The following is a 26,355-nucleotide window of genomic DNA, read 5'->3' on the forward strand; positions in this document are numbered from 1 at the left end:
AACCTCCACTGGCACTGGGCATTGCCCTGTAAAAGGACATCAGAGTGTGGGGGCTGACATGGGACACCCAGGAAAGCTAGAGGCAAGAGCACATCACATGGCTGAATTTGCCTGTTTGGTTCTCAGAATCTCAAAATAGTTTTTGATAAAAGCGGAAATGAATTTCTATCATGCATTGTCGATAGAGGTGAGAACTGATTCTTGGGAGGTGGCAAGAAATCTTAAATATCACAATGGTTTGTGGAGCTGCAAAAGCTTAGCCCGACCTAATGAAATCTTACTTCTTTGTGTTTATATTCTTTTGTTAGGAAGACATTTGATGACAATTCGTTTACCCCACAGGTGGTGGTGGCCGCTTCCCATTGTTCTTTGTCCCAGCGTTTGTTGGCCTCCATCCCTGGTTCCCTAACCCTGCCCACAGGGCTATAAATAGTCCGTTCATGCAACTGCTTTTAAAATCCTGGCGGTGCTTGCCTGTAATCTCAGTACTTTGGGAGGCCAAGGTGAGAGGATAACTTGAGCCCAGGAATTCCAGACCAGCTCGGGAAACACAGCAAGACTCTATCTCCACAAAAAAAAAATTAAAAAAATTACCCAGGCATGGTGGCATGCACCTGTCCCAGCTACTCGGGTGGCCGAGGTGGGAGGATAGCCTGAGTCCAGGAGGTGGAGGCTGCAGTGAGTCATGATCACACCATTGCACTTCAGCCTGGGTGACAAAGTGAGACCCTGTCTCTGAAAACAACAACAAAACCCCTCCTCCTGACTGTATGTCCTGATTCCTGCTGCACCTTGATGAAATTTCACATTTATATAATAGTTTAGAGTTCACAGGGTAGTTTCACATAGCTCATCTTGTAAGTCCCTTCCCTAAAAGCCTGTGTGGTCATGGGTGTGGAGTCCAGGTCTTTGCTTCTGGACAGGGACTGGTCCCAATGCTGGAGTTAAATCTCACCTTCTGTATAAATTCATTTTAGAGAGATTGATGTGTTCTGAACAATGGCTGCTATTTATTTTTAAGTCTAGGTTTATGAGACATTTCCATTTAATTTTCATTAAACAATTTTTCAAAAATTATGGCTATATACCAATTTGGTGTCATATGTCTCTTAACTTACAGCTCTAGCTATTTTAATGTATATTTATATATTTCTTCTATCCAATACTTTCTGCTTGACCAGGAAAGTTAGAAAGTAATTTGTCATTCTTTGCACACAATTTCCTTTTTTTTTTTTTTTTTTTTTTTGAGACAGAGTCTCCCTCTGTTGTCCAGGTTGGAGTGCAGTGGTATGATCTTGGCTCACTGCAACCTCTGCCTCCTGGATTTAAGCGATTCTCCTGCCTCCGCCTCCAGAGTAGCTGGGATTACAGGTGCGCACCATCACCCCCAGCTAATTTTGGTATTTTTAATAGAGATGGGGTTTCACCATGTTGATCAGCTGGTCTCGAACTCCTGACCTTGTGATCCACCCACCTCAGCCTCCCAAAGAGCTGGGATTACAGGCGTAAGCCACTGCACCCGGCCTACAATTTCCTAACTTCTGAGTGGAAAGGAGTCATCTGATTTGACTCCCCCTGAAGTTCTGGGATACTTAATGCAATTGAGGGGAGGCCCAGGTCATGGGTAGGGTTCTTTCTTTTATTTATTGTTGGTTCGTTCACTTGCCTATTTACTCAACAAGCAAGAAGGTGCCCATACCTGCCTAAGCACCCCATGCTAGGCAGCTGAGACCTTGCTGTGTGCTGGCCGAACTCCCTCTCGGGGCAGTGCAGGCTGGTGCACAGAGCCCTCCCACACAATTTGGGGTGGCGCCTGCCCCCCTGGCATGAGATTCAGAGGCAGACATAGCTAGGGTTGAGTCTGGACTCCACCTTATCACCTTTGAGATCATGGGTTCAACCTTGCAGGCATGAGAGAATTGAAAGGGATCACGAAGGAAGAATGTTTGGATGAATATCAGGCATTTGACACACAAGAATTCCTTCCTTTTTCCCTCTCCTGCCTACTGTAAATCCAGTAAACAGCAATTATTCATCCCCAGGTCTGTCTCTTCTGTGGGCTCCTCCAGGGTAGGAGGAGTGAAAGAACTGAGTTTAAGGACTCAGTTAAAGGACTGAGCCCTTTCACTTAGGCAGGGCCGGGATGTTTCATGCTTCCTTCTTTCCAGATGTTGCAGGTGCAGGCCTGCCCTTGGGATAATGTTGCACAAGAGCGTGGCTTTGACTCTTTATGTCATCTGATGCCCCTCCCATCTTCCTGTGCCGGGCTCTTCTCCTGGGTCTGCTGGACACAGCCTTCACCGCTCTGGATCTCACCAGGCTCCTGTTGGGGAACACCTGCTGTGTGCAATCCTAAGAGCCTGGCTGGGATTCTCAACCTCATCTGCAGGAAGATATCTCCCTTGGGGTCAGCTGGGGCCAGCAGCCAATGCAGCTGAGAGCACCAGCCCCTTTCCTCCTTCACCCCCCAGTGAGTTTCTGTGGCCAGCTGCATAAGGGCTCCATGGTGCCAGGCCAGAGATGAGGTGAGAATGTCTACAGTGGTCATTCTCACCTGGTCCCTGTCCTCTCCTCTTCCTCTATGGGTGTAGAGACACTGTTTTGTTCATCCTTTTATCTCCAGCTCCCAGCCCAGGGCCAGCACTGTGACCAGCTCTCAGCCCAGGGCCAGCAATGTGACATAATACATACATATATATAAAATTGCAAAGTATGTATTTGATTTTTGTAAATATTTTAGAGTTTCTAAAAGCTTTGGGATTTCTGGAGTAACAGGAGTGGCTTTTGTCATTTATAATGAACTCCTGATGCGGTGACTCAGGTGGGCCATTAGATGGTTTCAGGGCAGCGCTGGCCATGCTTGGAGGGTTGAACCTTCAGCTCTATCTTCCAGCCTCCAAGGAAGGGAGAGGGGCTGCAGGCTGAGTTCAGTCACCAATGGCCAGTGGTGGAATCCATCATGCCTATGTAATGGAGCCTCCATAAAACCCTTGAAATGACGGGGTTGGGGAGCTCCCCAGTTGGGAAATACATTGAAGTGCTGGGAGGGTGGTGTACCCAGAGAGGGCATGAAAGCTCCATGCCCCTGGTACCCCCCATATCTTCTCTATGCCTCTTTTCCACTTGGCTATTTCTGAGTTGTAGCCTCTATAATAAAGCCGTAATTGTAAGTAGAGCACTTTCCTGAGTTCTGAGTCAAGCTAGCAAATTATCAAACCTGAGGGTAGCCTTGGGAACCCCTGAATTTGTAGTCAGCAGGGTGGGAGTGCCGGCTCCCTGGGACTCTAGTTTCGGCTGGTGTCTGAAGTGAGGGGCTGTCTTGTGGGACTGAACCCTTTACCTTGTAGGGTCTGTGCTCACTCTGGGTAGGCAGTGTCAGAACTGAGTTGAGTTGCTGGACACCCAGTTGTTGGTGGAGACAAATCGGAGAGGTGGTGTAGAAAAAGGACATGTATTTGGTGTCAGAATACACACACACATTTGGTGTGAGGTGTGGTGGTAGAAAACATCACATATCACACGGTAGAAACTCAATGAGTATGTTTTGAATGAATCCATGAAAAAGACAATCATGTATTGAGTGCTGACCCATTGTCAGGCTGTGTGTTTGGAGACAGGTGATAGAAACAAGGTTCTTGTCTTTGAAGCAGTCCCTGACATTAGGAGAACTGATCAACCATGGCCATTGTAATAGGGGTGGTGGGGATACACTAGGAGTTAATCCAGGGGCTGTGGGAGCCCAGAGGGACTGTCTGTCTGTTTCTAAGAAAGCCTCGAGATGCAGTATGAGCTGACTTTTTAAAGATGAGAAGCCATACCTCAAATAGATGAAAAAGGGTGGTATTGCAAGTGGAAATAGCACATGCAAAGACTGGGACCATGCAGTGTGGTGGGGGGTAGGGAGGCAGCTGCCTGTGACTCCAGATGGCTGCAGCGCAGGGAGAATGTGGGGTAGACAGGGAGGGGCAGGCAGGGCAGGCAGAGCCAACCACATGGGTCCCTTCAAATGTTAGTATGTCCCTTCAGTCTTTCCAGGTGAAATCAACGTGATAAACAGAGGGGTCCTTTTTCCAAGCAAGGTATGCACTGAGTAAGGCATCTTCCATCAGGACCGCTCTATCCTCTGAGATTCTCAGACCTTAATTTGCACCTTGATAATGGCAGCGGCCTTGCCTCTCCATCTTGTTTGCCTCTGTCCACCCCGCTTAAACCAAACTCCCCATAGAGGACTTAACTTGGTGCCGGGTACAGAATCAGGGTATCATAAGATCTTTTAAACTGGAATTGACACATTTGGGCAATGACCTTCTTTTCTTAAAAGGTGAAGCTCTTTTAATTTGCCTCATTTATTAGACTTCTCTGCCACTGCCTTGGGGTCATGCACGCAAATAAAATATGCTGCAGGAAACTGCCTGTCTTGTTTTCTTTCCTTCCTCTCACCTAATTTCAACTCCTTGTCAAGTCTTCTCACACTGAGCTGTTCCTCACAGAAGCTGCCTCAGGCGGCCTCCTGGCCCTCTCCTGGGAGATCCAGCTCTCTTCTTTGATCATAGAGAGCAGGCCAGTGAGTCTCCCCGCCATTCAGCTCTGAGCATCTTCTTGCCACACTTTCCCGGGGTGGCTCCTCTGGGGACTTGCTCTGCCCTGTCCACTACAGAAGATTCGAGATGATCTCACAGTCTAAATGGCAGCTTTCTTTAGACAGTTAAGTTCTCTTTGGCCTTAAACTGTACGCTGTCAATGTGAGTTTAAATGAAGCTTCTAAGCCCTGGTCAATCTTGTGGCTAAAGTCATTGCTAGCCAGCGAGGCCCAGCTGCTGGGTCAACACAGGGTGTTGAAGGTAGATTGGGGAAGCAGAGGGCAAGGGCTGACAGGTGATCTGGGATTGGGAGGTGCAGGCGGCCTTGCCTCCAGGGAGTCCCAAAGACCCTGATGGGGAACCCAGCATTGAAAGCCTGGAAATGGAGCATGTTCTACAGTCAAAAGAAAACCACATATGCAAACACCTGGAACAGAGTCAGGATCATTGCAAGACGGCTTGGGAATAAAACAGAGAAGGCAAAGCTTTGTGGTTTTGGTTAGCAAAGAACTTCAGGCAGATTTGTGGATGAGTCCAATCTGTCTTATTTGTATAAATGGGTGGGGAGGAAGGCCAACCTTTTCACTTGGATACAATGCCAACATTTACTGTTTCTTCTGGGAAGATAGCTGTTATGAAAAAAGATAACTCGAGAAGCACTAAGTCATACCATGAAACATACAGCTTTCTTGCCCTCATGACCTGCACTTCTCATAGTGGCAATGCCCACGGGACCCTTTGCAGGGGTGGCACTGTCCCAGATAACTGCCGTGGGCTGGCTGCTCCAGGCCCCTGGCTGGTGCCTCTGCCTGTAGTTTCTTCTCACTGCAGATCTGCCTTATGAAATTCATGCACACGATTCCCCAACAGATCTCTAGGGAGTTCCACAAAACTGCAAATCCTTAGTGCAACATCCAAGACCCTCTGAGATCTGCGTCTAGCTCATCTCCTAAATCTTCTCTGTGTCTCGCCCTGCACTCTGGGCAGTGGTTCTTGAAGGGCACTTAGCTGTCATCGGATGAGGATGGAATATCAGTGTTTGCTGTGGTTTTCTTTTTAAGCCTCCAAGTGATGGTAATATATTCAGCCAGATTTTAAAAACTGCTCTAGCCCAGTGGTTCTTAAACTTGGCTGCACCTTGGAACCATGCAGTGTTAGAAAATGCCAAGCCTGGGCCCTACCCCTCTAAGACGGTGGCTTGGTTGGCCTTCAGTGTAGCCTGAGCACCAGTGCTTTAAAAGCTTCCCAGGTGACTGAGCAATGTTTGAGCACCCCTGTTCCGGCCCTGGTGGTTTATTTATTTAAGGTTCCTTCGACATGAACTTCTTTCTATAATCTGGCAGTGGCTGCTCTCACTGCCTGGAAATTCCCCCTTCCCTAACTCACAAGCTAGCTCACTCTTCTAAGTTCCAAATTTCAGAGCTAAGGAACTATAGCAGGGGTTGACAAATTTTCAAAATAAAAAGTTGGAAAGAAAATCTATTAGGCTTTTACGCCACACGTGGTCCCTGACATGCATCCTTTCTTTCCCCCTTTTAAAATGCAAAAGCCATTCTTTTCTGGTGGATCATACAAAATAGGCCAGGGACCAAATCCGACCTGTAGACTACTGAATTGCCTGTTTCGTCAGGCAGTGAGTTCCCTGTCAATAGATGGCAATCAAGCCGTGGCTGAAGGAATTCCTGGCAGGGAGCCCATGACTAGGACGTAAGTTTCTGATAAATGACTGAACTAGAAAATCATTATGGTCTTTCCCAAACTTGGGATGCCTTAATTCTAATTCATCTGAGCCCCTGGAATGTTTCCTCATCTGCCGGAGGATCTCCCTCCAGCTCTGAAGTCATTCTCATGTTGTGTTCTGCCTTAGTTCATTGTAGAGGTCTGCATGTGTCAGCACAGACTTCATTTCAACACTGAGTGCTATGATTTAGGTGTCTTTGAACTTAAGAGACAAAGACCAAAGATTGTTCTTGGCCTCTGCATTGAGATAATACCCGAAGTAGGAAAGGCTGGAACCATGAAAATCAACATGCTTTTAATTCATCCTCAGCCAAGCTGATCTGACTACTAGATACAAATGACAAAATGATTCTTTCCATGTAAACACAAACAGGACTGATTTATGATGATCAAGAGTAACCCCGGCCAGGATCGGTGGCTCACGCCTGTAATCCCAGCACTTTGGGAGGCTGAGGCGGGCAGATCACGAGGCCAGGAGATTGAGACCATTCTGACCAATATGGTGAAACCCTGTCTCTACTAAAATACAAAAAATAAATTGGCTGGACATGGTGGCAAACACCTGTAGTCCCAGCTACTAAGGTAGGAGAATTGCTTAAACCCAGGAGGCAGAGGTTGCAGTGAGCCAAGATCATGCCACTGTATTCCAGCCTAGTGACAGAGGTTGCAGTGAGCCAAGATCATGCCACTGCACTCCAGCCTGGTGACAGAGCAAGACTCCATCTCAAAAAAAAAAAAAAAAAAAAAAAAAGAAGAGTCACCCCATCCTGAGAAGATAAAAACAGAAGTCTTCTCCTCTTACCCTCAATTCTGTCTAGGCCATTTCTCCTTGGAATAGTTTTTAACCTTCCAAGTAAATTTCAAAATTAATCTTTAGCAAATAGCTAAGGTTCTAGAACAAGATGGTGAAGACTTAAATCCAGTATTTGCCTCTTAGCTATGTGATTTGGGAAAAATTATTTATCAATCTGAACTTTGGTTTTTTCATCTGTAAAATGGGAATAAAGTTAGTTTGGGAAGGAAGGATTTAGCAGCTGATCTATAAACCGTCTCCTATCCTCTAGGACAGATAGACAGAAACCAGGGAAATAAATGGCCTCATCCATTCTCCACATAAACTTCCTGCACCAACCTCACGAGAGGATTTATTAGCAGAACGATAAGGGAGAGTCCTTATATACACAGTGCTTTCAGCAGGCTATACCTGGTCTACTTAGATTGGGAGGTATAGCTATGGGGCTAGCTTGCTGGAAAATGTCAGTGTCAGCTGAAAAAATTAACTGTGTATAAAATGCAGAAAATAGCTTCTTTCATGGAAGTGATGCATGCATGTCCTTTTCAGAGCTCTCATATGTTAAATCTGGACTACTCTGCATCCTAATATGGCAAGGAAGAATGGGGAGATGGCTTCACACACACACACACACACACGTACACACACATACACACATGTACACACATACACACACACAGACATACACAGACATGCACACACATACACATACACATGCACACACACACAGATTTGAAAATCTGACTGTGTTGTCTTATATTTACCCACCATTTTTGTGAAAATTAAAGCACTTAGAACAGGACCTGGAATAGAGTAAGTGCTCAATAAAAGTTATTATCAGAGACTGGATTTGGGGACAGATGTGAATGTGCTATGGAGAGTCAAGGGTAGTGCATACAGGTAGCTTCTTATGCTTTGTTGTAGAATGAAAAGAGCATAGATTTTTAATACTTGGGTTCAAATCCTAGTTCCGACACTTCCTAGCTGTTTCTTATCAGGGGAGCCCCTACTCCCTCTGGACTTCGGTTTACTCATTTGTAGATGGGAGTGGTAATCCTAATTTGCAATTCCATCTTGCACAGTAGGGGTGATATATGTAAGGCAGCTGGCGCAGTGTCTAAGTGAAAGTTGATGCTCAAGAAAGGCTAGTGCCTGAATGCCATTATGAGTGGAAACTGAGTAAGCGTGGTAAGGACTGGGCAAAGAACAGGACCGAGCCTGGGAAGCCCTAAGCCACTGCTTCTGGGTTTGACTGATCACTTTAAGGGTGCCCTGTGGGTTCAGCACCTCCCAGTCCACACATTAAAGCTTAGTGTCTACCTGGCCCCTTCTATCTGAGTCATGATTAAACCACATTTGAATACATCCTGAGAACCTTCTAAATCTCAGGCCAGGACTGGGCACTTTGGGGGAAGCTGGTGTTAAAGTGCCAACTCTGCATCCAGGGCCAGCCATGGAACGTGTTCTTGCCACTAGAATATGAGTGGAGAAGAGGATGTTACCTGGTCAGGGCTCTTCAAAAGCTTTCTGCACAGTCTCTTCTTTCTGCCTACTGGATGCAGTAGACCAGAGACCCTCGGGGTCGGCAGAACCACAGCCCAGAAGGAAACTGGGTGCATGTGCTCATCTACCTGGGACACTAGCCATGGGTGGTTCTGTGAGTGAGAATGAATTTCTATTGTGCGAAGCCTCTGTCATTCAGAGACATACTTGTCAGGCAGCTAGCATTATACTGACTAATACATTCTGTTAGTGACTCCGAATTCAGAGTGCACATGTGAATCATTCAAGGTACCTGCTCAGGAACATGTTATTTTAAAAAAAAATTTAAAAAACGGTTTTTAAAGAGATGGGCTTTTTCTCTGGCACCCTGGCTGGAATGCAGTGGTGCCATCATAGCTCCCTGTAGCCTAAAATTTCTGGGCTCAAGTGAGCCTTCCACCTCAGTCTCCTGAGTAGCTGAGATTACAGGTACATGCCACCACTACACCTGGCTAGAAATCTTTTTTTTTTATTAGTAAAGTTTGAAGATACAAGACCATCTTTTGGGGGATTGGCGATTAAGAAGCCGTTGGCCATCTGTGTAACAGTGCATTTGTTTAATGGAGGAAAGCGTGGGAGAATGTATGTGGTAACAGACAAACCCTTCAGTTTTGACTTTAAAGTTTTAAAAATCTGGTTCTCAGAAATACCATCTGACCCAGCAATCCCATTACTGGGTATATACCCAAAGAAACAGAAATCATTCTATTATACAGACACATGCATGTATATATTCATTGCAGCAGTATTCGCAATAGCGAAGACGTGGAATCAGCCCAAGTGGCCATCAATGATAGACTGGATAAAGAAAACGTGGTACATATATATCATAGAATACTATGCAGCCATAAGAAGGAGCAAGATCATGTCCTTTGCAGGGACATGGATGGAGCTGGAAGCCATTATCCTCATCAAACTAATGCAGGAACAGAAAACCAGACACCACATGACCTCACTCATAAGCGGGAGCTGAATAATGAGAACACGTGGACACGGGGAGGGGAACAACTCACACTGGGGCCTGTCTGGGGTGGGGTGGATGCAGGGAGAGCATCAGGAAGAATAGCTAATGCATGCTGGGCTTAACACCTTAACTGCTGTCGATAGGTACAGCAAACCATCATGGCAGATGTTTACCTCTGTAACAAACCTGCGAGTTCCACACATGTATTCTGGAACTTAAAACAGAAACGTGTATCCCATTTAAAAAAATCTGGTTCTTTTTTATCTTCCCCCGCTCTCCTCTCCCTCCAGGTTGGCACAGAGCAGGTGCTCAATAAAGACTTGAAAAAATTGATCTGAATGGAATTAAACCTTATTTTTGTTCTTTCTCTAAAAGGAATCTTGGTATTAGCTCGACTAATCCTTTTGCTCCATACAATTGGCTAATGCCACCTTCATATTTTTGATACCATTAAGCCCCGCTGCCTCTTCCTTAGAGCCCAGGGATGCTGCGGGACAAGGGGTCTTGTGTCTCCACTTCTCTCCTCCAAGGCTTTGTTTTGAAAAACCCTGCTGCCAGGGCAGGCTCCAGTGTTACAGTGCTCACAGAAGCACACGTCTTCCCTTCCAGCCCTCTGCCCAGTTATTTCATTCCCTCTCTAACAAGCACCTGTGGAGCCTTTACTATGTCTTCAGCACAGTTTAGGTTATCAGGATAAGATCGTGAACCACACACCAGGTCCTTTCGTGGAGCTTATTTTCTAGCCTGGAGGAGACACACATTAAAGACAGACTGCAGCTCACAGGCCACAAGCAGCCCACCGCCTGCTTTTGTAAATAAAGCTTTATTGCAACACAGCCATACTCATTATTGATGGCTGTGTCTGCACTACCGTGGCAGAGGTGAGTAGTTGTGATAAGAATGCATGGCCTGTGAAGCAAGAGTATTTACACCTGGCCCTTTATAGAAAAATAGCTTCCCAGGTCTGCATTAAACAAATGAGTATGCAGGAAACAGATGTGCCCGTGAACAATGCCATGATGAGTGATGAGACAGAGAGTAGGTGTGCATGTGTACGTGTGTATATGGTACTCATGTGTGTGCTGGTTTTAGAATAAGTGGCCAGGAGAGGCCTCACTGAGCAGCTGACATCTCAGAGGGGACTTCCACACCAGAGGCAAGCCCACTGGGAGCGGAGACAGTTTCTGTCTGGTTTGCTCACCCGTGTCCCCAGGCTAGCGTAGGCCACAGGCTGGACACCTGCAGAGCACTGATGTGAAGATGTGGATGTGAGCTGGTGATGCAGACGCCCTGGAGAACCAAAAACATGTACTCCTCGCGGCCACTGTCAACTGCGACATGTGCTGTGTGTTCATCCCGCCCATTTGCTGCCCTGCCTGGGAGATGCCTTCTTTTTCCTGCAGCTGTTCTGACCACCCTCATAGCACCGTGTGTGTGTGTGTGTGTGTGTGTGTGTGCACGCGCGCGCGTGCTGTGTGCATGTATGTGCACCTGATGCCCTCCCAGACCATTCCATGGCCCACCTTGCCATCTTATAACACCCCGATATCCTGAATGGACAGTTTCCATCCACCATGAATGCGATAGAACCTGGAACGTAATGGCCCATGAGAATCACAATGTAAAGGGAGAAACAGGATTTCAGTTCCCTTTGTTCTGATAGAAATTTAGTGTTGTTTTCATCAACCGAGAAACACAACCAAAGAAGAGCCATGAACATCATCCCATGGTGAGAACGCATGGCTGTGTCAGAGCCTGCCCTGAGCCCACCTTCTCAGTCCGACCTTGGCCTCTGCTGGAGGCCCCTGCTGGATGTGGGCACAGGCCAGGGATGGTAGGGTCCTCAGTTGCACTGCATCCTTGTCATTGTACAGATGGGGAAACTGAGGCTAACAAAGAGGAGAAGTCTTTCCTACTGATCCATGGCTAGAAAATAAACAGCAGAGCTAGAAGTGAGTCCTGGGTAAACTGAGGCTGGGATACTCCAGCCACACACTCATGCAGGTACCATGTAAGCTGGTGGTTGGGGCCTGCGCCTGGCAGTCAGGCCATTCCACCTACTCACTCATGCAAGTCACCTTCCATCTCTGTCTTGTCTGGAACTGTCCTGAGCCTTAAATGAGTTCACACAAGTCAAGTTCTTAGCCAAGTAAAACACAAAATCAATGATTAATATGTCTTTGACATGGCCATGATTATTGCCACATCTTTCACCCTAGACCGTAACTGCTCAGGCACAGACTGTGACTTGGTTGACTTTGATTCATCACAAACCACTGTTGCCTCTGGCTCAGAGCCCACCAGTGTGAAGTGCTCTCGCTGTGCGGTGGGATGTCATCCTCACTCATCTTGAGGTGAGCACATTGCTCACCATCTGCGGGCGAGACCGTAGACAGTTGGCCACAATTAAATTAGGCCAAAGGGAAGGCAGCAGTCACACATCCCCAATCAGGCTTTGCTTCTTCCTCATCTGTATGAGGAGAGTCCCCCCAGCTTGGTGATGTCATGAGCCCCTGGGCGGGGCAGTGAGGAGGGAGAGGCACCTTACCTGGCCCACTGCAGAAGGAGGCGATGACGGCCAGAATGCACACGATACTCAGGTAGGAGACCCAGGGGGCACGGTCCTGGGAGAGAACAGGGAGTGGTCAGGTGAGGAGGTGACAGTGTGTCCAGAGGACCGGAGTTCCCACCTCAGCTCCTCCTCCATCCATCTGTGTGACCTTGAACAGGTCACTTAATGTCCCCAAGCCCCAGTTTCAGCATCTATAACATGGTGACAATGGTAATCCTTCAGACATTCCATCTGCTTATTTTATAGCTGTGATGAAATCAGAGGAAGCCAGTGATGAGTTTTACATAGTCCTGGCATACAGGAAGTGGTAAATAAATGAATAACTCGCATGGATTGAGTGCTTAGTTTGCAGCAGGCAATATGAGAAATTTTCACAGCTTTATCACATTTATAAAAGTTGACTCAGTTCTTTTATTATTATACAAAAGACTGTATTTGTACCTCTGCCATCCTGCAAGGTGTGAGATGAGTTAATTCATTTCATGGAATGTGTCTGGAGAAGCTGTCACTCATCTGGGGGGTGGGCAGCTTGGTGCTGGGTGCAGAAGGATGTTTGGGGATCGCTCCTACTCTAGCAGCTGGATGGCTGAGCATTAGAACACAGTATCACCAGTTCTGAGTGTGTGGGGGTGCCAGGGCTTCCCCAGGAGAGGTCAGCTGACCTCAAGGGAAGGTAAGAGCCTGCGCTTATCTGTGTAGGCTGAGCCAGAGTCATCCTAGTGGGAAAGGAAAGCAAAGAGGTTCCAGGAGGGGGTTCCGCATACACAAGGGCACAGAAGCCTGAGAGGGCGCCGTGTGGGGTTGAGCTGCAAACAGTTTGAATGGAGGACAAGGTGTACAGAGGGCAGGCAGAGGAATGGGGAACTCCTTCCTTCCCCTTGTTTTGTGTCCAAATCTATTAGCTGTAGGGGTTGAGAGGAGCTTCATGGACTCTTGTACACTGTAAGGCTTGCTTCTACACCAAGTCATTCACTCACTCATGCAGCTGATCGGTCTCAGCTGCCCCTGGGTGCCATGCACTGGGATGGGAGGTAGAAATGCAGATACGGTACAGGCATGACCCTTGCCCTACACAACACACTCACTGTGTATTCAGAGAGAGAGATGCATCAACAGTGAAAGTCAATGGTCCGTGATAAGTGATCTCACAGCTTTCCCCCTTGGGGCTTATGGGAACACAGGAGAGGGCACCTCACCCAGACTCGGAAGCAAGGGGAGGCTTCCTGCAGGAAGAGGTGTCCAGGAGTGTCCAAGGCTTCCTGAGTCCAGAAAGCAAGAAGCTAGCCAAGCACAGGAAAGCCTTAGGAGAGGAACCTGCCAGGCCCCTTGGGGAGATGCAGGGGGCAGGGTGTGGGGCACTGGCTGCCACTTGTTGGGGGACAAGTGTGGGCCAAGCCAGGAACAGCTCCGAAACCTTGTGAAGTGAGGCTTAGTTGGGGTTCGTGGGCTTCAGGCTTCGTTTATAAATTTCCGGCACAAGTTTCAGAAAGACAATGGCCCGGAACATTGCCCAACTGGCTTCCTGAGAACTTCGGAGGACTGTCAAGATGGCTGGGCTCGGGACAGCTTGGGCCTGGCTGTCAGGAAGGAACTGCGTTTGCAGGCACATTGTCCCTGAAGGCAACGCTTCCACTTCCTGCGGGTCAGCGTGCTCGCCAGCCCCACCTCTTCGAAGGGCACCCATCAGATGCCACCATGATAATAGTGGCTTTTTCTAGAAACATTTGGGCCACTAAGACATTTGACAGGTGATCAAAACATGCACCTGTCAATTTCCAGATGCATTTTTGAAAAATGCAAAGATTGATCAATTGCTGTAACCTTGTTTCACCCTTCCCATGGCACCAAGATGAGCTGGAGACACTGAGGCAGTGTTCAGTGAATCCCAGCCTGCCACCTTCTGGTGGTGTCACCTTGGGCAGCTTATTTATTTATATTTATCTCTCGGTTTCCTTATCCCCATAAAAGAAAGGAATACCAATGCTGTAGGGATGAAGTACATCATCACCCTCCTCCTCCATGTACATCCACTGAGTGCTTGTTCTGAGTGCTTTCTGCGTCTTCTCATTTCATCCCACAACACCCCTGGAGGAAGGGATGACTGTTCCATTTTAGAGATAAGGCCCTGAGAGGAGCTGACTTGCAGAAGTTTCATTATGAGTAAGGAAAAGCCAGAGTCTACACAGGCTGTCTCGCTCCAGAGCCACCATTTGTAAAATTTTGACAACTGGGGAAGTGGCTGGTATGCAGCACTTGGCACTCTTGCCGGGGGGTGACAGCTGGAAGGGGCATCTTAGGGCTGTTTAGTGCAAGCTCGTCTATTCCATAGATGGGTGAACTGAGGCTCAGAGAGGGAAAGTGTCTTGCCCAAGATCACACAGCTCATCAGCGGGAGTGACAGGACCAGGAGTCAGGTCTCTCATCTCCCAGCCCAAGGACCCCTCACCAAACCGTCCTCCCTGAGGCCCCGAGCAGCTCAGAGCTGAGATGCCCTGGGGAGAGCGTTATCACAAGCATTTGTAGAAGTATGAACCCACAAATCAAAGGCCCCAAAAATCACGAAGCCAGAGGCCAGCTTCGTGCTTATCTCCCTCAGGTGTGACAAGCACATCCTCTCACCTGCAGGGTCAGTGTGATGGTGAGGGCCCCAAAGAAGAGGGCCATCAGTCCAAAGCCACCAATGAGAAGGGGTCTCATCAGGTGCTCCATGACCAAGCCCTAGTCCAGGGTAAAAGAGAGAGAGAGAGAGAGAAAGCTATTATTCCATTTCTAGCCACAACAGGGGAATGTGGCACTGGGAACCAGCAATGGCATCGTGATTAAAAATGGCCTCTGACCCTGAGACAGCTAGGCCACCATCTTCACGGCCACAGCCCTAGAAGCAATGCTCTTTATGAGAAAGGAAAAAGTGCGGGGGAGAAAGTCACAGTTCCTGAGCACCTGCAGGGTTAATATGAGCATCTTTCCTCCCAATCTTCCTTGCTAGGGTGGACTCCTCAAACAGGGAGTTTGGGAGAAGGAACCAGATGGATATGGTCACCACAGTCCTTCTCCTCCTTCAGAGCCAGCCTGAATGGAAGGCAATTCCTCTGGGTCTCCATGTTGAGGGTTTCATAGGGGTAGGCACCCACAGCGGGGCACAGGGGTGGGAGTAGGCAGAGAAGCCCATGTCGTTTTCCACTCTGCCTTTTTCTGGGGGAGTCAATTTCATTGTGGACGTGATGTGGGGAGTCCCTGAGGAAGTCCCTGAAGCTGTGTCCTCCAAGCCAGCTTCCCTCAGCCTAGGACTGTCACTGACCTCCATCTGGCTGGCCCCTGTCCACTTGGTCAGGAAACAGCTCCTTGACTGCCAATAACTGAAAGAGTAATTGTAGCCAAATGTCAGAGACAGGAAAACCTGGGTTTCTATTGTGGCTTTACTACTTTCCAGATGTATGAGCTTTGGCATATGACTTCACTTCTCAAAGCCCCAGGGCCTTTATCTGTGACAAGAGAATCAAAATATCCTTTAACAAGGGTGTCTGGAGTGGAAGGGTATGTTAAATAAGAGATTGCACGCATCATACACGTTAGGTACTCAGATTATGTGAGGTACCCTCCTCTCACACCCATTTCACGGAAAAAACACTGAGGGTCAGAGAGGTGAGATAACTGAGCAGATACCACAGAGCAAGTAAGTGAGAGAGGGCCAGAAATTGAGCCCAGAGTGTTTGAATCAAAATCCATGGCTTTTCTCAATAAGGCAATCAGGTGAGCCTTCCTGCAGGAGGCAGTAGCAGGCAGAGATGTGGCGAGCTTGTCAGGTGGAGGGATTAGTGGGAGCAAAGGTTTGATGGCTGGAAGGTCCCCATCATGACAGTCATTTGGCTTGGACAAGGGGAAGGGTGACGCTGCTGAGGGCCATGAAGCCAGAGCACACATGCCTCCTGCCAGCTTCGGGTCATGGTGCGAAAGTCTCAGCACTGAGATGAACAGTTGCAATCTCGTGCCAAAGCCTCAGGGCTTCTCCACAATGCAGTTCAACTGCAGGGACCCAGTGCCCTCTACCTCTTCCTCTTTCCTCATACCCTGCTCCTTAGAGGGAGGCAGATGAGAAGCCATCTAGGCAATGGGCATTCTCCCCCAAGCTTAGCATGGACTGTTGTTCTGCTTGGCAGAGCGGGCACTGAGGGGTGAGTGACAGCTGCCTGTCTAAGGGTATAGCCCTGTGGTCAGCTGAGCACCTGGCCATGTGGTGCTGCCTGGGACCTTGGACCTCTCAGTCACCTAGGCATGAACATTGAGGGGACCGGTGGGTGCCAGCCCAGAAAGTCAGAGGCCTGGGAGGTAAAAGTGCCTGGCTGATGACTACGTATCCCAAAAAGCACCCAAGACTTCTGGTCAGAAATGCCATTCTCCTGTTGCCTAGGGAGGAAGGGCAGACTCAAGCCTCTAAACTTGGCCTCCTGGAAACCTGGCCCAGTGGTATCCAGAGGCACATAAGCCCGAAGACGGGTGACCCGAGCTCAAGTCCTGGCTCTGCCACTTAGCCTTCTTTGCACCCAGGACAGGTTACTCAGCTTGTCCAAGCCTCAAGTTCCCCACCTGGAAAATGAGAATGATAATACCATCTTTGCGGGGGGGCTGTGAGATAAAGGGAAATAACTCACAGTGTCTGAAATAGACACATGAACAAAAGAGGTCGCTAATGAACGGCAGAAAGTATCTTATTGATTTTAACTAAGGAATGCCCTGGGGGGGTCTGTCCCCAACCCTTACCTGTAGCTGGCTGTGTGGCCTAACAAGATAATTAACCCTTCCATGTATTAATTTCTCATCTTTTCTGATGTTAACGCAGTTAATCTAGATATCAATAGCTAATGATCATTTACTGAGCACCTACTATGTGCCAGACATTGTATTAAGCACTTTTCGTGCATCAACCTGTTTAATCCTAACAATAACTTTGAGTAGGTTTTATTATTTGTTCCATTTTACAGGTTAAAAAAAACAAAACAGAGGCTTTGGAAACTAGTGCAGGTCACATGGCTGGCAAGCGGCAAAGCTGGGGTCATCTACAAAATCTTTTCTGGTTGCAGAGAGGTTAAATTTCCTTGACATTAAACTAGAAATAGACATTGCCACCACTTGGTAACAGCTCAGTGTCCCACCTGCATGTCCAGCTCCTGGACCCGAAGAAGGAAGGGCACTGATCACTTTCCCGGCCCTCCGAGTTCCTGGCTCTCTGGTTGTTTTTCTTCACTTGAAGGCCAGTCACCTTCACCTTTGCTTCCCCAGAGCCTAGAAGAATACCTGATAGGTGTGGTGTAAATGTTTGCAGAGGGAGTAAATGTCTGTCTTTTTTTATTTTTTATTTTTTTTTGAGACAGAGTCTTGCTCTGTACCCCAGGCTGGAGTGCAGCAACTTGATCTCAGCTCACTGCAACCTCTGCCTCCTGGGTTCAAGTGATTCTCCTGCTTCAGCCTCCCAAGTAGCTGGGATTACAGGTGTGCAACACCATGCCTGGCTATTTTTTACATTTTTAGAAGAGACAGGGTTTCACCATGTTGGTCAGGCTGGTCTCGAACTCCTGACCTTGTGATTCACCCGCCTTGGCCTCCCAAAGTGCTAGGATTACAGGTGTGAGCCACCATGCCCAGCCCGTGTCTGTCTTTATAAGTAGGCAGAATGATTCTTATTCGCAGAGGAGGACAGTAAGGTTTGAGAAAGCTGAGGGACAGTAACTTCACTTGGTGGGAAGTGGGAAGGGAAGTCAGGCCAAGTGAGAGTCATGACGGAAGCAAAGACCAGCAGCTTCTAAGAAAGAGAGAGGAAGGGAGGGAAGGAGAGAAAGAGGGAGAGAGAGAGAGGCCTGCATTTAAAGTATCCCTTCCCTCTAGGCCCTCATGAGCTGGGTCTCATCAAAGGGAGACACTGCTGGGGCTGCCGTGCCAGGAGCAGTGCAACATGAGTGAGAGAGCTGGGTCCCAGTGCCAGGAGGGTCCCCTGGAAAGGTGATGGGAGGAAGGGCCCAGAGATATCAGGGGCTTAGAGAGATTATGAAATTATGTGCCCAGAGAGATTATGCTGATCTCCGTGTAACTCATACTAATTTCAGTGTAACAATACAACACATGTCAATCTCAGTGCAACACGTTAATCTCAGGGCAACACGTTAATCTCAGTGCAACACATGTCAATCTCAGCGCAACACATGTCAATCTCAGTGCAACACGTTAATCTTAGTGCAACACATGTCAGAGTAATCTGGGCCCAGGATCAGAGGCCAAGAGTGATTATCGGATTTATCAAAAGTCACCCGGGGCTAACTATTCAGAGAGAAGGAAGTGGGATAGATGCTGTTTCACACCAAGGTGCAGCTGTAAAACGTCCACACGCTTGGACTCAGTCACTCACCGTCTGGGCATTTATCCTAAGGAAACAGATGTTTGGTAAAGACGCATGGAAGAGGATCTTCGTTCATGTGTTATGTATACTAATGAGGAGATAAAAATAATCTAGAAATCCATCAACAATTAAATTAGTTAAATAAATACTGGAATATTTAAATAATAAATATGTAGAAATTAACATAATTTAAAGAATTGTAAAATGGTATAGAAAAATTCTCAGGGTACAATCTTAGGTGAAAAGAGTATTTGTATATACTAAAACATGTAGTTATACAACATAAAGTATATTATTTTAAGCAAATACACCCTGGAAAAATACATGCAGAAATAGTTTATAATGGCTACCTCTGGTTGGGGGAATATATGATTACTATTTTATTTGTCTGTCAGTTTTCATGATTTTCTATGGGGATTTTTGACTTAAAAACATCAAAAAGTAGATTTAGTTGAAGTATGTGGATGCAAATCTTTGTCCCCTGTATTATGTCTTTATTCTTTTCCTATCACCAAGTATTTCCAATACCCATACTGGCAATTTTCCATAACTATGTAAAGTATGTTTTTGGTACAATCTAAGGATGCTACAGTTTTTCTTGTGGCTAACAGGACAGAGCCCAAAGTTCAGCTGTCACTGAGAACGAAGGCTGTTCATAACTGGAACACACAGGAACTTCGTCTCCTAAGCTTCTTAGGGGAGTTGGATTAGCGTATCCAGTGACCTGCTGCTGAAATGACAACAGAGCGTGCCATGGAAGAGCATCAAAGTTGCTGGGAAATATTGTCACACTGAGATCAGCACATGTTACATTGTTATAATGAGATTAATATGTGTTATACTGTTGTAAGATCAGCATGTGTTACATTGTTACACTGAAATTAACACATATGGTTACTGTCTTTAGTATTTTTAAGTTTTTTTTAAAGTTTCAAGTGCACCACCCACAAGTTCAGAGTCAGAAAGTGTGCTTACAGAGTCAGTTGAGAACCATTTCCTACACCATGATGCTGATGTTCAAGTGCTTTGGAAGGGGTGGGGTGAGGGGCATGTGGCTTTTTGTTTCGTTTCCCTAAAGTCTCTTGATGAGCCAGTAACCTGAGCCAATGAAAAGCTGAACACATTCTCCCTGATTTGGAAATGGTCTTTAAAGATGGTCTAGGAAGACACCAGGAAAACAGCCTTGAAAGAGAAAGAAGGAATAAAAACCACCCTCCCATCCTAGTAGGCGGACACAGTCAGTCTCCCGGCTCTGTTCTTCCTCTCTCCCTGCTTGAAGTCCAGTTAAAAGTGCAGCCTGTCGGAAGAGATTAGAGCGACATGGTATTTCCACTTGACATTAAAATCATGAGTGGAGACATTAACTCAGATGAACAGCAGACTGAAGGTTATTGATGTCAGCTGGGGATGACTGTCAGAATCCTGATGCTCCCCGGAAACCCCCTCTGGGGACTCTGGAGCCATGGGGTCACTCATGCACTCAACAGCTCAACAGCCATTCACCCAGCATCTCGTGCCCTTCCCCACAGCGCTGGGGCCTCTGGTGAAATAATAATGGGAACCTTTTGTTCTGGTTAGGATTTTAAGAAGGAACTTTATAAAGGTATAATTTTCATTCAATATAATGTACTCATTTGAATTGCAAAGTTTGGTATGTTTTGACAAATTTATATGCCTTATAACCACAACTACAATTAAGATATTGAACATTTCCATCACTTTCCAAAATTATCTTGTGCCGCTTCACCCAACCCTAGGTGACCTCCGATCCGCTTTCTAGCACAAGGATTTGATTTATCATTTGTAGCATCTCATATTGCTAATTACAGTGCTTTTGAGACTCCTCCTTCTTGCTGTACATATCAACAGTTCTTTTGTATTGCTGATCAGTATTCCATTGCATAGATGTACCAAAATTTGTTTCTCCATTCACCTGTTGACTCAATAGCTGTTTCCCGTTTTCGGCTCTGAGAAATAAAGCCATGATGAGTATTAGTATTTGAGTCTCCATGTAGACATGTGTGTTGATTTCTCTTGGGTAAATACGTACGAGGGAAGTGACTGGGTTGGATGGGTAAAACCTTTATCGGAAACTGCTAACCTGTTCTCTGAAGGGGTTGTGCCATTTTACGTTCTCACCAGAGGTGGACGAGCCTTCCAGTTACTCCACATGCTTGGCAACACGTGGTATTTTATCAGCCTTTTAAATGACTGTCACCCTTTTGGTGAACACTGGTATCTCACTGTGGTTTTTAGTTTTAATTTCCCCGACGACTAACAGTGTTGAGCATCTTTTCAGGTGCTTTTTGATGTTTTAGATACCTTATTTAGTAAAGCATGTGTTCAGACATTTTGCTCATTTTCAAGCGGGTAGCGGGTCTTCTTGAGTTTTAAGAGTTCTTTATATATTCTGAATTCGAGTCCCCTCTCCGATGTGTTTTATAGGTATGTTCTCCATGCCTGTGACTTACCTTTCTATCTCCTTAACAATACTCTTTAAATAGTCACAGTTTTTAATTTTGATGAAATCTAATTTATCATTTAAAAATGGTTTGTGATTCTGTATCTTTCCTATCCTAATGTGGCAAAACTTTCTCCTTTGTTTCTAGAAATTTTAGACTTTAGCTTTTATGTTTAGGTACACGGCCCATTTTATGTTAATTTTTTGTGTGGTATAATAAGGGTTGCCATTCACTTTTTTTCATTTAGATGTCTACTTTTTATGACACTACTTGTTGAAAAGACTATCCTTTCCTCATTGAATTACTTTAGCAACTTTTTGTTTTCTGGACTCCATTCTGTCCATTCTGCTCCATTGATCTGTGAGGCCGTCCTTATGCCAATCTCATGCTGTCTTCATTCCCATGTTTGAACATCATTACAGCCCTTACTATGTACCAGGAATAGTTCTGAATACTTTACACATATTAATAACTTAATTCTGATAACATTATCTTGGGGTAGGTGCTTTTTGTCATCCACTATTATATCCAGAACTTGAGGCTCAGAGAAGCTTAGCAACCTGGCTAAGGTTTCACAGTGAGTCAGAATTCAAGTCTAGGTACTCTGGCTCCAGAGTCTTGCTCTTAACCCTTGTGTTCTACTTCCTCTTTCTAGTGTTTTGGAGGCAAGTACACATCCATATTTATCAAAAGAATATGCACATGCTCCCAAAGCTTTTCTCCCTTCATTTGTGTGAGCTGCCTGTGGTCACTGAGAGCCTCCAACGGCACTGGCACTGGGGCACGGACAAGACAGAGCCAGGAGTCTCTGCCCTTGGGGAGCTTTATGGCTGAATTGCATCCTCTCAAAAAATGAAGTATTGGAATCCTAATCTCCTATACCTAAGAATGTGACCTTATTTGGGAATAGGGTCTTTATTTTTAGGTAATTAAGCTAAAATGACATCATTTGGATGGGCCCCGATCCATGATGACTGGTGTCCTTGTTAAAAGGGAAAGTGTGGACACAGAGACAGACCTGCACACACGCCTGTAATCTCAGCACTTTGGGAGGCCAAGGAGGGGCAGTGGTGGATCACTTGAGGTCAGGAGTTTGAGACCAGTCTGGCCAACATGGTGAAATCCCATTTCTACCAAAAAAAAAAAAAAAAAAAAATACAAAAATTAGGTGGCCATGTTGGTGCGTGCCTGTAATCTCAGCTACACGGGAGGCGGAGGCAGGAGAATTGCTTGAACTGGGACACGGAGGTTGCAGTGAGCCGAGCTTGTAGCACTGCACTCCAGCCTGGGAGAGTGAGACATTCCATCTCAAAAAAACAAAATAAAACAAAACATCCACAAACCAAAAAACACATACACAGACAGAATGCCATGTGAAGATGAGCCAGGGGTTGGGATGATGCTTCTGCCAACCAAGAAGCACCAAAGATCACCTGCAAGTTCACAGAATCTGGGAGAGAGGCACGGGACATCCTCCCTCGCAGCCCTCAGGAGAAATGAGCCTTGCTGATGCTTTGCTCTCAGCCTTCTGGCCTCGAGAACTGTAATACAATAAATTCCTGCTGTTTAAGCCACACAGTTCATGGTATGTTGTTTTGGCAGCCTGGGCAAACCAATACCAGGATCTAACGTCTGATGAAGGGCAGGGCTTGTAATGCTGTCTGCTGACTGATTGAATGTATGTAAAAATAGAAGGAAGGTACTCCCAAATATGTACAACTATTATATGTCAATAAACACAATTTTAAAAAGGAAGAGCTGGAGGGAAGGAAAATATTGCCTAAAATTTCATTATGTCAAATGTATCTCAATTACAGCTTTCAAATCTGATTTAATGTGCTTTTACACTATTTTACATACACTTCCGTTTACTGCTTTTTGCGTATATTGTATTCCATGTGAACATCTCTCTATATAAACTGCATGCGGTACTCAGTGCTTGGCAGGAGTTCCTGACTTTCTCAGGCTACAGTGTCCTGCATGGGTTCATTCCTGTGCAAGGGTGAGCCTTTTGATCATAGAAGATGCCCCATTCTCCATGTCCAACTCCAGGCTGGGGCCTTTTCTAATTCTGCTGATTTGCCTAATCCCTGTCCTTGCCTGGCTCGATCCTTCTGGGTCTGTGGGTCTTGTGGACTTACTGTGCACAGGGGCCCCAGAAGCCTACTAGAGGGAGCCCTGTTGGTGGGCTCTGCCTCTCTCAGGACATCCCCTGTGACTGCTCCCTGAAGGGAGCCCAGCCAAAGGCAAGAGCGCCCTCTTTAGTCAGCTGGTGTGATTTTCCCAACAGGCTTTACTTGAGCGGTACTCCACTGAGCAACCATTAATGGTGTTGAATGAATGGCAATTACCATTGCCATTTCTTTAAACCTGACGCAGGACACACACACTCTCCCTCTCTCTTTGAAATTTACACGTTAAAGCAACTCAATGAGACTTCCCCTAATAACTCAGCCAAAGCGGTGGAGACAACTGAAACTCTTTCAGAGAGAAGTGTAAATGCTGGGGCAAGATGTTGCCCAGAGGAGGGCCAGGCCCCAGGCATACCTCACGTTTCCTAATCTTGACACATTGCTCTTTGTCTATATTGTATTCAATGTGTATTACAATATTTATCACGATTAAATAAAGTGTATAAAAGAGGAGTTCCTGAGGAGCCCTTGACACAGGAGCAACTGTTGACTTTCTAGTCAGAAGGGTTACTGTAAAAGTTTTAGCAACAAAGGGATGGGAGAAAGGAGCGGGGAATGGTATGATTATCACTGACTCAGCTCCCTCAGCAGAGAAAAGAAGGCCAAGGTACATTCTTCCATCTATTTTATATTACAAATTTTAGTTGTCTCCAATTCTTTATTATTAAATATGTTGCAATGTAAGAAAAAGAAAGAAAGAAAGAAAAGAAACCTCACAGTCCAGTATTACTTTCAGCTGCTAGTAATTCTGTTTTAAACATGCAAATGTTAATCTCTACTTTCACAAATCTCTCTCTGAAAAGAAGCCAAGACCTTGGAAAGCTGTGGTTCTTGCAAGTTAGTGAAATTTTCAAATTTATGTTCAGAGGACAGAGTGCCAAAAATAATTTTCTGCTTGAGACAGGCTCTCTCTAAATCAAAAATAGATAATAATTCATTGAACTATAAACTTTTTTGAAAATTTCTGCTTAAAAGATGAATGTGCATAAAAACTACCTGTATATTTGTTTGGGCCAAAGTTGTGAGAAACGAGCACTGCCTTTTACATAATTGTCATTCCAGGGTGGCCCACGATCTCTAAGCGTAACAAATTAAAACGTCTTGAGATATTTCAACCAAAGTGCAAAACAGACGTGTGGCGGGGCCAGCTGGGCTGGAAGGAAAGGTCGGCAGCAGACAGGCTTCTCCAGGTTCTCCAGTCCTGTGGATGTCTTTTCTCTTGGGCTACTTCACAACCTTGGCTTGAGGCCATAGCTTCTGCAGTTTCTAAGTGAAGCACGCCCCCTCATCCTCTTACCCTACTCAAAATAAAGAAAAAGGTGGTTCTAAACAGGTTTGTGAATATACATTCAAACGGTTCTCAAATTTGGGCAACTGGAAAAAAAATTTAGTTCTTCAAGGAGCAGAGAAAAAGACACTGGATGTCCAGATGGCTTAGAAATCAGGGCTTCCGACTGGGCATGGTGGCTCATGCCTGTAATCCCAGCACTTTGGGAGGCCAGGGTGGGTGGATCACTTGAGGTTAGGAGTTCAAGACCAGCCTGGCCAACATGGTGAAACTCCGTCTCTACTAAAAATACAAAAATTAGCCGGGTGTGATGGTGCGTGCTTATAATCCCAGCTACTCAGGAGGCTGAGGCAGGAGAATTGCTTCAACCCAGGAGGCGGAGGTTACAGTGAGCTGAGAGTGTGCCATTGTGCTCCAGGCTGGGTAACAGAGCAAGACTCTGTCTCAAAAAAAAAAAAAAAGGAATCAGGGCTTTCATACCAGGAGCATCGAGTCAGCAGAGGGCAGGGGATGGTGGGAACAGCCACCATTTAGAACTGACACAAGGGGGTGCTGTGTGCTGTCTCCACCTGCATCCCATGAGCCACATCCTCACTTTCTTTTGGGGAGTAGCTGGTGGGGCCAGTCCAGATACAGGGGAGCCAAAGGATGTTATCAGAGGAACGGGGAAGAAATTAGGAAAAAAATTGGTGGGAAGTAAAAGACTCAGGAGCACATCCCAAGAGTCAGAGGGTGAGCTGCAGGAATGGACTTGTGGGTATGTCCTTAGCCAAACTCAAAAACAGTGCTACTTACTTAAAAGATATTATCCAGAGCTTCGGTGGGTGGGAATGGGGACTGCAGGGAATGGGTTTCCAGGGTAAAATGACACCCTTTCTGCGTGGGGATGCTGGGGCACTGGCTCTGCTTCTCCCCTTCCTCATCCCCACCCAGTCCCCACCCCATGAGGATGACTTGTCATAATCAGAAATGTATTAGCCCATTTTCATGCTGCTATAGACTGGGTAGTTCTTTATAGCAGCAAAGGAAAGAGGTTTAATTGACAAAGTTCCACAGGGCCGGGGAGGCCTCAGGACACTTACAGTCATGGTGGAAGAGGAGGCAAACATGTCCTTCTTCACATGGTGGCAGAAGGAGAAGAATGAGAGTCAAGTCAACGGGGAAGCCCCTTATAAAACCATCAGATCTTGTGAGAACTCACTATCATGAGAACAGCATGAGGGTAACTGCTCCCATGATTAAATTACCTCCCATCGGGTCCCTCCCATGACAATGGGGATTATGGGAACTGTAATTCCAGGTGAGATTTGGGTGGGGACACAGGCAAAACATATCAAGGAGGGTCCTCACTTCTTTGCCTGCTTCCTGCTCAGGCAATGGTAATACTAATGCTTTTGGAACAATAAGCTCTGAACATGAAGAGCCATTTAGCCTGAGTTTTAGCTTCTCAGATCTAGGGGTACTGCCCAGATCAGACTGAGCTCAGGCAGCCACTCATGCTTCCAGGGGGTTTGGGTCGGGAGCCAAGGGGAAAATCTAGCTCTGCCTCTGCTGGCAGAGCAGATTTTCTCTATAAGGTCCTGTAACCCTTGTTAAATAAACCGGGGACTTGCTCTAATATTTTAGTGGATGAAGGGTGTAGTTTCTTCTAGTCTGTGACCTATAGAAATGCCATAGAATCATTATTTATCAATGAAAAGGAATGTCTGTCCAGGGAAATTAACTGAACTCAGTCCTTTTGATTCCATTTCTAGAGCACATGTCAGTCTGATAATTCACAGGGAAAACCAGCCTCTCTACAAGCCTGGTGACAACTCTGTTTCTACTCCTGTCA

At 46.3% G+C, this 26,355-nt stretch overlaps 1 protein-coding gene across 1 annotated transcript in view; it reads right to left on the bottom strand.

Moving 5' to 3' along the window:
• Nucleotides 1–26,355, bottom strand: part of SLC2A9 (solute carrier family 2 member 9) — a 158,385-nt gene that overhangs the window by 54,785 nt on the left and 77,245 nt on the right. Inside the window, 1 exon segment of the mRNA XM_064365677.1 lies at nt 12,168–12,243. Coding sequence (XP_064221747.1) covers nt 12,168–12,243 — 76 coding nt within the window.

Source organism: Aotus nancymaae, unplaced genomic scaffold, assembly GCF_030222135.1.
Source record: "Aotus nancymaae isolate 86718 unplaced genomic scaffold, 86718_ANA_hifiasm-v0.15.2.pri h1tg000006l, whole genome shotgun sequence".
In the NCBI taxonomy this organism is placed as follows: Eukaryota; Metazoa; Chordata; class Mammalia; order Primates; family Aotidae; genus Aotus; species Aotus nancymaae.